Below are 12,940 nucleotides of genomic sequence, written 5' to 3' on the forward strand. Positions count from 1 at the left end.
CTGTCCTGAGAGATTCATGGTGGTAAGAGAGAGAATCAGGAGGTAGTACCTATGCTTGAAGCAAGAGAAGGTGATCACCAGGTCAGAGATGTGAAGAGAGTCTGTCTGTGAGGGTTGGAGTGCTGGGCTCAAATGCACTGAGGTGCGATAGGGGCAGGTATTGATCAGGAAATACTGAGTCTCCCAATTTAGCTGAAGCATGGATATGTGAAAAGAGTAAGAAGAAATGAGACTGGAACTAGAGAATGGATAACCTTGAATACCACTGTAAGGAATTTGTAATTTATTTAGTCGGCAATGGAGAGTCACTGAAGGTCTCTGAGCAGAAAAATGGCATGATCTTGTCCCATACACTTTGATATTCCCCCATGATTCTGTCCTGGGAACTCTTTTATTCTCTCTCTCCACTATTTCCCTGGGTGATCTCACCTACTTTCATGATTTCGATGATCACTTCTATAAAACATAACTTACGTATCTAGATCTTTACCTGTACCTTTTCCCAGACTTCCAGTCCAACCATCTAATTAGATATATCAACATTCATTCATTCATCTGGAAGTCATGCTAGCACCTCAAATTCAAACATATCTCACACTTATCTCATCATATTCACAAAACCTGCCCCTCCCCCTGACTTCTCCATTTCTGCTAATGATACCACCATTTTCTAGTCATGCAGGTTTGGAATGTTAGTGTTACCTGTATCTTTTTCTCCTCCTTCATCCCCCATATCCAGTCATTTACCAGGTCCTTTGAATTATGCCTAGCACATAATACCCCTCCCCTAAGCTTCAATCATAACCATCCTTTTTAAATAAAGCTCCTTTTCTCACCTCATTTAATGAAACTGTCCCCTACCTGGTCTTCCATCTCTAGTTCATCCCCTATCCAAACCATCCTTCTCAACTTTGGCCACAGTAATTCTCTTAATTCACTGCAGTGATCTGTCTTCCTTCAGCGGCTCCCCATTGCCCACCAAATAGAGTAAGATCTTGATCCTAGGGTTCAATCTCTCTCCACACTCTGGTTCACACCTACCCCTTCAACTTTATCTCCTACTATTTCCCTTCACAGACTGTATGTTCTAACCAAGCACAGCTCTACTCTCTTTTCCCACATTCTTGTCTTTCTCCCAACTCCATATCTTTGCTCATGAAATCCTGCATGCCTCCATACCTCCTCTAATCTCAGCCATTTGAAGTCCTTCCCTTAACTCAAGGCCCAATTCAGATACCATCTTCTTCTTTGAAGGAGATCTCCCCAACTCTCCCTTGCCCTCTAGGTAAAAATAATCCCTCCCTCTTCATATTTCTCATCACATTTGACTGGCATCTTTTTTGTAGTCATCTCACTTTCCCCTGTGTCATAAGTGTCTACATCTATGTCTTTCATTCCATAATCTTTTAAATCCTTGGTGAGCAGAGTCTGAGTCACAGCAATTTTTATATCCCCAATATCCAACACAATAGGCACAAACACAATAGGCTATTAATAAATATTTGTTGAATTTGAATCAATCAGCAAGCATTTATTAATCACCTACTATATGGCAGGCACTGTGCTAGGTAATGAGGATACAAAGACAGAAATGAATAATCCTTGCTTTCAAGAAGCTTACATTATACCAGATGGTCAGACTTGGTCATTTGTAAATCTTAATGCTCAGAACACAGCTAAAGTTCTTCCACCATGTGGATGGATTGAAGGGAAAGTGCCTAGAGGCAGAAAGCCCAGTTAGGAGACTATTAAAACAGTCACAGCTAGAAGTAATGAGATCATGAAGTAGGTAGGTGGTAGGAGTGGAGAGGAGAAGGAATGGATGAAAGCCCTTGGCAGGAGTTTAGAATCTGACTGGGTAAAGGGTAGAGAATTCGAAGGAGGGAAGAGGAGTCAAATAAGACTTAACCGTTTCAAATCTTTGAGATACATTGAGAGAGACAGGCAGGTTGGGAGGAGCAGGTGTTAAGAGAAAGGTGATGATGAGTCAGGGATAAATAAAACTGGAGAAAATTCCATGGCCTGAAGGCTTAAATCTATCATCATGTCCCTCCCTAGCCCCTGGGTTTGGATCAATGAGAAGATTCTGAAGTAGGGGTAGAATGAATGCCCATGGGAACTGGGAACCTGGGAAGGCATTCTACTACAAGCTGATCACCGTGGAGTTAAACAAATTTCTCCTTACACTGAAAGGGCCGGGAACTCTTCATGACGGAGCGTGAGCGACAGGCAGAGGTGAGGCAGCGGGAGCTGGATCGGCAGGAGCTGATGCTACAGAAGCGTCTGGCCATGGAGTCCAACAAAATCCTTCAAGAGCAGCAGGAGAAAGAGAGACAGTGAGAACAGAGGGCCCTGGGGCAAGGGCCTTTGCTACCTACTCCTGTCTTCCACCCACCCTACTTCCACCCCCCCCCTCCCCCAACAAATATTTGGAGTTAAGCAAAAAAAAAAAAAAATCCCCCTTGGTATTGTCCAACAAAGCGTCTCATCCTGCATATTTAGTCCATTGCCTCTGTCAGGAGGTCCAGCATTCTTCATCATCAGTTCTCTGGAATTGCTTTTGATCATTGTGTCAATCAGCATTCTTCCAAGATCGTTCATTTCTATAATGTTGTTTTTATTGTATAAATTGTTCTCCTGGTTCTACTTACTTCACTCCGCATCAGTTCATACAAACCTTTCCAGGTTGTTGTTTTTTTTTTTTTCTAAAACCATCCCCTTCATCATTTCTTGGAGCACAATCATGTTCTATCTCATTCATGTGCCTTCATTTTTTCAGTCATTCCCCAGTTGATTGATGCCCCCTTAGTTTCCAGTTCTTTGCCACCACCAAAAGAGATGTTATAAATTTTTTTGTATGTATGAGTTCTTTTCCTTTTTCTTTGATCTCATTTGTATGTAAACTTAGTAATAATATTGCTGGATGAAAAGGCATGCACAATCCAGTAACTTTGGGGGCATAGTTCCAAACTGCTTTCCAGAATGGCTAGACCAATTTACAGCACCATCAAGAGTGCATCGCTGTGTTTGTTTTTCCACAACCTCATCAAAATTTGTTATTTTCCTTTTTTGTCAACTTTGCCAATCTGATCAGTATCACATATAACCTCAGAGGTGCTTTGATGTGCATTTCTTGAATTATTAGTAATTTGGAGCATTTTCTTCATATGGCTATAGATAGCTTGGATCTCTTCCCTTAAGAAGTAACGGCCTATTCATATCTTTTAACCATTTAGAAATTGGCCTGTTTTTCTCTTTTCAAGCAATTTTTTAAAATTTGCAACCACAGGCTGTGGTTGTAATTTCTTGACCCTGAGTTATTTGAATTTCTTTTCTATATTAACTTAAAGCACCAGATGAATGCAAATATAAAGCCAATCAAAAGTGGATCTGCTGTATTCAATCAACAATCAATTAATTAAGCACTTATTAAGCATGAACTATGTACTAGGCACTGTGCAAAGCCCTAGAAATATGAAGAGAAAGCAAAATATTCCTCTCCCATCTCCCAGGTCCATTAGAAACTGAATCTGGAAGCCTTAGCTTCCCATGGGGAAAGGGGTTTGTGACAAGGAATATCCAGACATTCATCAGACATCTCCCTTGGTTAATGTTGGTTGGATTGTCAGTGATCATGAGATGGTGGTCATCTAATCTATCTCTCTACCTCCAGGGGGCATAACTAGCCCAGACCATGCAGAGAAAAATGTCAGTTTTGAAAGCACTCAGGAAGGAGATTTTAGCTTCCTTCAGTGAACCTCCAGCCAAGCTCTCAGGAATCTCTACTTACTGCAGCTCTGAGCTGAGCTCTTTATGCCAGGGAATAGCCAGAAAGCTGTTTCCTGTGTCCCTTCCCCACACCAGACCCATAAGACCCCCTCCTCCTTGGGCGTCAGGTGATGGGACCAAAGCCCACTCATTTTCAGTTGTGACAGTTCATTTACTTTTCTTATTTGGAATGTTGCCTACCTTCCAGCAACCCCAAATCCTGAATCTGCCCAGAGGATCCCTAGAGGAAAATCTTGAGAGAGAAGAGCTTGCCACTTTTCTCATGTGAAGAATTAGATCAACAGAAGATGTTCCAGAAACCCCAACCTGGGTTGTTTTTTTTTTTTTTCAGGAGAAAGAAGGAGATTGCTCAGAAGGCTGCAGAAGAGAATGAGAGATATCGGAAAGAGATAGAGCAGTGAGTTCCTTTGGCCCTTTATACACATGTATGTTTGTGTCCCTGTGTGAAGGAAGGCAAATAACCTCAGTCAGATGTCTGAGGACTAGGCATCTGGTTTGGAGACATAATTGGCCCTGCAGGTGCCTGGTTTCAGTATGGAGTTAATGGTGCTCTCTGAAAGCCCCACATTTAAAGCTCAGTCTCACTGAAACCCTTGATTAATCAGTGTTATGTGGCAGAAAGAGCTTTTGAGCTTAGATTCACGGGATGTGAGTTCAAATTCTGGTTCTACCCCTTGCTACTGGGACAAGTCATTTGCCCACTCAGAACCTCAGTTTCTTCTATAAAATGAAAGAGTTTGGATGGCCTGTGAGATCCCTTTTAGCTTTATCCATCCCCTAGAGGAGAACCTGTTTGGCTAGTCTGTTTTAGAATGTGATTTTCCTAGAGTTTCCATTGACTGGATAATGGGTCAAGCGAAAAAAATTTGCTTGGTTCAGAATCATCGCAGACTAGGGAAGCTGAAAGCAGAATCTATTCATATAGAACATCCAGTCAGCCATGAACCAAACATTTCCCTTGGTTCATGTTGGTTGGATTGTCAACAATCATAAGAAATTTTATGTGGGATTGCACCAGCTATTGGTTGAGGAGCAGTCAGGCTTACCTGATGCCTTGCGAAAGGACATTCAGGGGAAGTCCTCTCTGGGACAACTGAGACAGAATTGCTGAGCCTAACTCTGGAGGATAGAGGAAAACACCTAAGACTTGCCCCTCTCAAAATGGGGAGGTAGGTAACTGCATTCTAGGGCCAGACATTCTGGCCACCTCCGTCCTGACTGTCCTGAGGACTGCCCTGTGTGCTGATCACCTGGTTACAAACAGAGGGTAATGGTGCACACAGAAATGGGAACCTGATTCAAGCACCACAACTCACCCAGTTCCCTTGTGTGCTCAAATCTGCCACTCACAAGTAGGACTAGAAACGTGGTCCCTGCTGTACTTTGGGCTTTCAAAGCATTTGTGTCTTAGACTATTTCCACCATGTCCTAGTCTGATGGTGCTTCTGATCTGGGCACTGGGAAAAAGGGGAAGCATCCTCAAGTTAGAATGAGAGATCCCAAGAAGCAAGAAATGACTTGTCTTACCTCTTTTTGGAGAGTCACAGACACACTAACCATCACCTTGACTGGGCAAAAGATCTTCCCACTCATTTTACTAACTTAGAAAGGTGCTAGTTCCTAGGGGCATTAAGCCTCAGATTTAAATTTAGAGATGGAAGAGTCAAAATTATTGCCCCTCCTCCCCCCAAAAAATATGCCACCTCCTGAGAACAGCTTATGTGATATTGTCACTTTGCGATTCTTTGCAGATGTTGTATCTCATTACCACATATCTCGTTAGAAGATGCTTCAGTAGCCAACTCCTTTGTGTTTAAAGCCCATATCCCTCATTAGCATGTGTCCCAGATTCAGAGCTGGAAGAAAACTTGCAGATCTGCTAGTTAACTCTCCCATTTTACAAATGGGGAAAGTGAGGCCCAGATAGGGGAAATGCCCAATGTCATGCAATGAATGATAAAACTGGACCTAGAATCCAAGCCTCTCTCAATTCCCAGTCCTATTCTCTTCCCACCACACTGTCCTAGCTGTCCATAAAAATTCGGTGCCAAGGATGTCTAGAGCAATGAAAAGATATGGCTGTCATAGGGAATTCAATTCAATTCAACAGACTTTTATTCGAAGTACCCACTATGCACCAGGCACTGTGGCGCGTGCTGGGTCTGCAAATACAGGAATGAAACAGCCCCTCAAAGAGCTTACATTCTGTTGGGTGGATCCAACCTGTCTACAGATAAGCAAATACCAGAACGATGTACTCCTGAGACATGCCTTCTTGAATAGAACATAACGTCTCTACCAGGAAAATGTGAGCTAGTTAGAAAGTCAGGAAGACCCAAGTTCAAATCCTACCACAGACATGTAGTACCTGTGTGACCTTGGACAAGTCACTTAATCTCTCTCAGTCTCAGAAACTGTCAGAAGAGCTCTGAGGGTGGCATGGTGCTATGGAAAGGTCAGTTCTGTGGAGTCAAAGGACCTGGGTTCAAATTTGACCTCATCTAGAAAATTAGAATAATACTAGCACGTATTTTTCTGGGTTGTTGTGAGGATAAAATGAAGTAATGTATGTAAAGTGCTTCGCAAACCTTAACGCTCTATGGAAATGTTAGTTATTATCATTGTTATTATTGGTACTAGTAGTAGTACGTATCTTTGTATTCTCCTGTGCCCAGCATAGTATCTGACAGTGCCTAACACAGCACTTAGAGGTAGAGACCAGAGTTGTGATTCCATTGCTATGAGAGCTCCCAAATGAAGGAACTCCATCAACCAATGAAGCACAGCACTTTATTTGAAACTTATAATCTTAGATGGTTGCTTTAGGGAGAACTAAGGGGTTAAGTGACATGTCTAGGGTCACAGTATGTGTCAGTGATAGAACTTGAACCCAGGTCTTCTGGCTCCATTGCTTACTCCATTCACTGTTTCATTCTGCCTCTAATGGCACATAGTAGGTGCTTAATAAATGCTGGTTGAATTAGATTGGATCCCTGAAGCTAAATGTCTAACTCTGATATGGTCAACTCAATCATGGTGGGGTTTTGGTCATAAAAATTCCCAAGGAGCAGAGCCATGCACAGACTGGCAGGAGATGAAGGTGAGAGGCTCTCAGTTTGCCCAGGTCACCCAGGGTGATCTTGTTGGTGCTTTAGGATCACAGAAGATGAAGAAAGGTTCAAGAAACAATGGGAAGAAGAATGGGGCACAAAGGGGCAACTACTGATGCCTAAGACCATCACAGCTGAGGTGCACCCGCCACCGCCACGCAAGCCAAAATGTAGGTAACAAAGGAAGCTCGGGGAGGATGGTGGGGAGGACAGTGGGTAGGACACAGTGGGGAGGGAGGAGGAGAGTCCATCTGGCTCACACATTCCTAAGAAAGGCTTAAGAAAGTCCCTGGGAACAGCGATGGTTTGGCTTCACTCACTGATTTCAGCAACGTCCAGAAATGTTGTTCTTCAGACCCCTTCTTTCAGATACTAAAGCAAACTTAGCATATGTGGGTAGACAACATGCCTAAAGCTTCTTATGTGTTCCAAGCAAGAATGGGCTCCTATGCGTCTGCCTATCCCACTTTAACTTTTTTTTTACAAGCCTACTCTAGGGTCATTTGCACACTGGTAAACTGTATGGAGAGGAGTGAGGGTGGTAGGGGGTGGTAACTGAAGGCAAAGATTCACAGTTCTCCCCCTGCCTCCATAAATGGCACCACAAGATCATGGGTTTTAGGGTCCGTGAGAAATCCTGGCTTCCTTAGATAGTCATAGTGTCTTCTCTCGTGCAACTTCTGTCATGGGGCTAGGAGTGAACCAAGGAGTAGAACCTTAGAACCTTAGAACTTAAGGAGGATCTGAGGATGCTGTAGAAGTGAAAGGAAACAAATATTTATATGGTACTTACTGTGTGCTAGGCACCAAGTACTTTACAAATACTATCTCATTTGATTTGTTGTGAAGAAAACAATCATGCAAGGTAGGGGCTGTTATTATCTCCATTTTACAGTTAAGGAAACTGAGGCAAACAGAAGTTAAGTGACTTGCCCAGGATCGCACAACTAGTAAGTGTTTGAGGCCAGATTGAAACTCAGATCTTCCTGACTCCAGGCTCATCCATTGCACCATTTAGCAGTCTAGAAAGAGCATTAGCCCTGGAGCCCTAGAATTCAAATCTGAATTCAGACAGCCTGTGTGACCTTGGGCAAGTCACTGAATCTCACTGGGCCTCAGTTTCCCCATCTGCAAAATGAGGGAGTTGAACCTTATGGTCTGTCTCTAAGGTCTCTTCTATTTCTAGTCTTTGATCTCATGTTCTGTTGTGTTCATGGTCATCCATAACATGATGGAGGAGGTGCCTAATGTCTAGAATTGTTCCTAGTATCTAGTTTGTTGCTAAATGTCTGTTCCACATCCTATTCACAGTTGGATCTTCCCTCTGTGTCTGTACTTAACCCTTAATTTGGCTATAGCTCTGCCCTACCCACTATAAGCTGATCTCACCCCTACCTCCTGGGATGAGCAGAGCTGCCAATATTCACCTCGGGCTAAAGCTGGGGTCTCCTATCCCTGCAGTCATTCAGAAAAAATCATACAATGGCATTTCCAGCTCAAAATGGACTTTTCAGAACTTTGGAGACTAGAAAACAGGAAAGATAGTTTGGGAGCAAAATGCAGCTTTGACTATTGTCAGCTTCGTAGAAATCTTCCAAGACTGCTGGGTATGATTTTATTCTTATCCTGCAGCTGTGAATAATGTTATTTTTAGTCGGCATGGGAAAATCCCAGCCTTCTACAGACTCAGTGCCCTCCTCGGGGCCTGGTGTGAGCTTGGCCCCAAGAGCTTGGGTTGGGGATCTCTAAGATAGCTGCTGCCCATGTGATATGTTCAGTAAGACTGTCCCCTGACCCTAAAGTATACCCCACCCCTTCAGGGTCAACTGTCTCATGGGTGCATGGCAATGAGGACTGAGGAGGACTCTTATCCCTGCTGCTGGACTATAGACCACCCATAGCACAGGCCCTTCTGGTTATGGTTTGGCTTCATCTCTGAAAGACAAAAATTATTCACAAGCCCTACACTCAGTGTTATTTGATATTGGTTGGGGATGTGGCCAGAGATAAGTTTCAGATGAATGACTTGCTCTCAAGACTTAGAGCTAATTTACTTTTATGAGTGAAATGAGAGCTTTAATAGAGGATAAATCGATTTTAATTGGTTCCCAGGAAGGTAATCCTAGGACAATTCAATGCCTTCTTCTTAAAGACTGCCATGGCCCCTGCACAGACATGCTCTGCCAAGAACCAAATGAAAACCCATTTATTGGCCATTTATTTGTTCAGACTTTTAACCAAATCGAGCTTTTCTAAGGAGAAGAAAGGAAAGCAAAGTGTTTTTTCTTTTGGTTTGGGTTTTTTCCCTCAAGATAAATGTTTTCTAGGGCTGTAAACAAGAGTCTCAGCAGCTGCTTCCTGCAGATTGCTGATATGAGCTAAGATACCAGGCCTGGCCATCCACCTCCAAGAACATCACTCACTTAACTCCAGATTGACAATAACTCAGGAAATGTCGTCACCCGACTGGGCCTGCTCAGTTCATCCCTTTCTCCTTTCCAACACATTCCGATAAGGGCACAACATCCCCAGCCTTAATCAGAATCATTGGCCCTAGTCCAAGATCTGTGAGTGAGCATGGATTCACGTCTGTGTGTGTTTCTGGGGAAAAGCAAGGGTTGTAAAGGATCTGAAACCTCATTGTCCTAGATTATAAGCACAGAATTTAAGCTCTTTGAGTAGAGTGACTGTTTCTTTTGTTTCTAGTTGTATCCTCATCACCTAGTAAGGTGCCGAGCACGTAGTAGGTGCTGAATAGGTGCTTGTCGAATGAGTGAATGAATGAATGATGATAAGTGATAAGATTACTACTATTGGGAATTAAGGATATATATACCATTTTAAGGGCTGACAGCTGGAAAGAGGGTTTGTTCTTAATGTCCCCTGAGGTTTTCATAGCAACCCTGCCAGGCATCCAACTACCCCTTGTCTGACCCAGCAGGAACCAGGACATTTCTAGGGAAAGCTGAGTTCCAGCTTCCATCAGGAAATTTTCCCTTCCCCTGGGGGGATATTAGGAGGGGCTGGGATCCCACTTCCTGCCTCTGGAGGGGTAACCATCCAAGCCATCTGAACTGGATGACGTCTACACTCTTCTTGAGGAGCTCTCATGATGGAGACTCACTCATTTAAGCATTGGTTTAAAACCCAATAGTTTGGTTACTAGTGTTGCTCTCCCATTATTCACCCCTCCTCATTCCCACATCCAATAGCCTCCTCCTCAATATTCTACCTTTTTTCCTCCCGCCCCCAGGGTTGCCCATTCTCCGCATGTAGAAACAATTCAGAATCCCCCTTAGTGAGAGAGAAGCCTTGGGGAAGGGAGATGAAAAAGGTCTGGAGACCCTGGGCAAGTCACTGTGACTTCTCAAGCCTTGGTCTCCTTACCTATAAAATGAGGAGGCTGGACCAGATGGCCTCTGAGATTCCTTCCAAATCTAAATGTATGAATCAGTGTTAATTATGCCCACCATCTTCAGATCTCCTCCTATCCTCCAGCTCCCAAATTATGGCCCAGAGTCCCAAGATATTTCTCATGCATCTGGAGACCTTCATCCTCTAAAGGCTGGTAGAGTTCGTATCTTTTTTACAAGTAGGAAAATAATCTGTCAATGGTTAAAAAAGCCTTCCATGACCCTTGTACTAAATGAGCCACCGAGCCTAGAACTGGAACCCTAGATTCTCAGCGCTAGCTCTCTATCCCCTAATTCTAACTCCATTGTTCTTCTGGAAGCCTGTGCTTGGTGCCTGAAGTAGGTTTTCTTCCCTGCACCCTCCACACTGCCCTGAATTATCTCTGGGGTCCATTCCTCCTCACTTCCTTCCTCCTCTGTTTCCCTAGTAGATGAAAAGGGAGTGGAGTCTCCGCCACATGCTGATGATGACCTGGACAGAGGGACCAAGAATCAGCAAGTGCAGGTTGGCAGTCCCTGCTTAGCTCCCCACCAGCCTGACGCTAACGCTTACCGCATCTTGCTTCCTCCTGACAGTCAGCTTGCACCCTGGGCCTCAGGGCAGGCAGCATATACTAACTGGTAATCCAGTCCAATGGCTGCCCAGCCTTGTTGGGGAGATGCAGGCAGAGCAGATGATGTGGGCCCTGCCTGGAAGAAGCTCCACGTCCTTGTTGGGTTAGGCCTCTTGTCATCCTACTTTCCATAACAAGGGGCCTGGGTGCGCTACCTTTTGTAAGCCTCCTTCTCTGGGGAGCAGACAATGACTCTATGGTCTTCAAACCACTTCAAGAGAGTGTCTTTGTACCCCTTACCCCAGCCCCTTCACTCCACCCTAGTTACAACTCTTATGGGCAGTAAATCAGCCAGAGACCATCTGACTAATTTGTAAATGGCCCTTTACCCCTCAGATCTGACTAATCATTGCTCTGTCTTTAAATGTTGAAAATCACTGTAGGGGAAACCAAGGATCCTTGCCCTGTGGTATGCAGGACTCTGACTGTTCTCATATGCATTTATCGACAGTGTGATGTGGAGCCGTCTCTTGGATCAGTGGCCCATCTGGTGGAGGACCAGGGACGGAGTTGTTTTTCTTTTAATCACTTTTTATATTTGCTGGCTGGTTCTGGTTTAGGGGAAGAAACACAAATAATCTTCTAATATTTAGTCTTTGATCTCCTGGCACCCACATCTGATGCCAGCCAGAGACAACTGAGCAGGGCTTTGGCCCCATGACAAAGAGCTCTTCAAGCAGTAACATTGGGCCAGGCTTGCAGATCAGATATTTTTAGGTGAGTTCAAGGCCCATGGTCAGAGGCCATGCTTCTGTTTATGTGCTGACACCATGCCTGCTGTTCTTTGTGTTACACATGCCTCAAGTTCCCTTGAAAACGAATTTTCAGCAGTTGCCGATGGATGTGTTCTGACCGTCCTGGACAACATTTCTCTTACTGCCTTGTTCTTTGTTTCTAGCTTTTGGGTGGTTTTATCGATACGAAGGCAAATTCCCAACCATCAGAAAGGTAGGGGAGGACCAAGGGCCAAGTTTGCTGTGGAATTTGGGGCTTTCAAATTGTCTTTCTTTTCTCTCTCCTATAAATGGCAACACCCTGTATGGACCCACTTTAAACATTCTCCAGAACCCTCCTTTCTCTGAATGGTTTGCTTATGATGGCTGGGGATGTTACTGAGGCTGACGAAGGGTTCATATATAACCATTAATAATTGACATTGAAAAAGTATGAATTACATTCATTAAATTAACATCAGGATTAATTATGTGGAGGGAGGTGGCATAGTGGAAAGAATACTGGACTTGGAGCCAGAATTCAATCCTGCCTTAGACACTTACTAGCTGTATGTCCTTGGACAAGGCACTTAACCTCTGTTTCTTCATCTGTAAAACAGCAGCACTTCACAGGGTGATTGTGAGAATCAACTGAATTAATCTATCTAAAGTGCTTTTCAAACCCCAAAGTACTCTATGTCTCTTGACTTATCTTCATTATTATTCTCCCTCTGTTTACCCCCCTGTTGACCAGGCCTGCATCCTGATACCAGGGTGGCTTGTGGGACTCTGGATTTTTTCCTCAATAGGACAAGACTGAAAGCAGAGACCAGACTGGAGGCAGGCAAAGAGAAATAAATACTAAGTGACAGGCTGTAAATTGTAGTGGGGTCAGAGTTGTGGCAGTCGGCCAGATTATGGAGACCCAGGGGATTTCTGTGCCAAAGTTGATGCCACTGGTTGATGCCACTGGCATCCAAGCCTCTAACCACTTGGGGATGTCATATCAAAGGCCCACCCTAAAGCATCTCTCCTCTTATCAATTTAGCCCTTTAATTTTATATCCCAATATTATTGTTCAATGTCTGGCTTCTAAGATTCTATTGTCCTTTTTCTTTCTTAATTCTCCTGACAGCAGACTAGGGAAATGTTTCTGCTAATATCAGTGACACCGAGTCAATATAACTTGGTATCTGAAAATCATATCCCAGTGAAAATTAGGACATGCTTCCTCAAGAAGTCTGCCTCCCAGAAACAGGAGCTCTGGTACCTTAGTGACCCTGGGCAAGCCCCACAATATC

General features: G+C 43.9%; 1 protein-coding gene across 2 annotated transcripts in view; it reads left to right on the plus strand.

The window, feature by feature from the left end:
• USH1C (USH1 protein network component harmonin) overlaps window positions 1-12,940 on the plus strand; it is a 65,187-nt gene that overhangs the window by 23,928 nt on the left and 28,319 nt on the right. The window contains exons 12-15 of one of the 2 annotated variants that reach the window (XM_036764303.1): window positions 2,194-2,336; window positions 4,121-4,186; window positions 6,945-7,069; window positions 10,744-10,817. In XM_036764303.1, coding sequence (XP_036620198.1) covers window positions 2,194-2,336; window positions 4,121-4,186; window positions 6,945-7,069; window positions 10,744-10,817 — 408 coding nt within the window. Of the gene's footprint in view, window positions 1-2,193; window positions 2,337-4,120; window positions 4,187-6,944; window positions 7,070-10,743; window positions 10,818-11,824; window positions 11,875-12,940 lie in introns of both variants that reach the window. The other variant, XM_036764304.1, reaches the window with a different exon arrangement.

This window comes from Trichosurus vulpecula, chromosome 6, assembly GCF_011100635.1.
Source record: "Trichosurus vulpecula isolate mTriVul1 chromosome 6, mTriVul1.pri, whole genome shotgun sequence".
In the NCBI taxonomy this organism is placed as follows: domain Eukaryota; kingdom Metazoa; phylum Chordata; class Mammalia; order Diprotodontia; family Phalangeridae; genus Trichosurus; species Trichosurus vulpecula.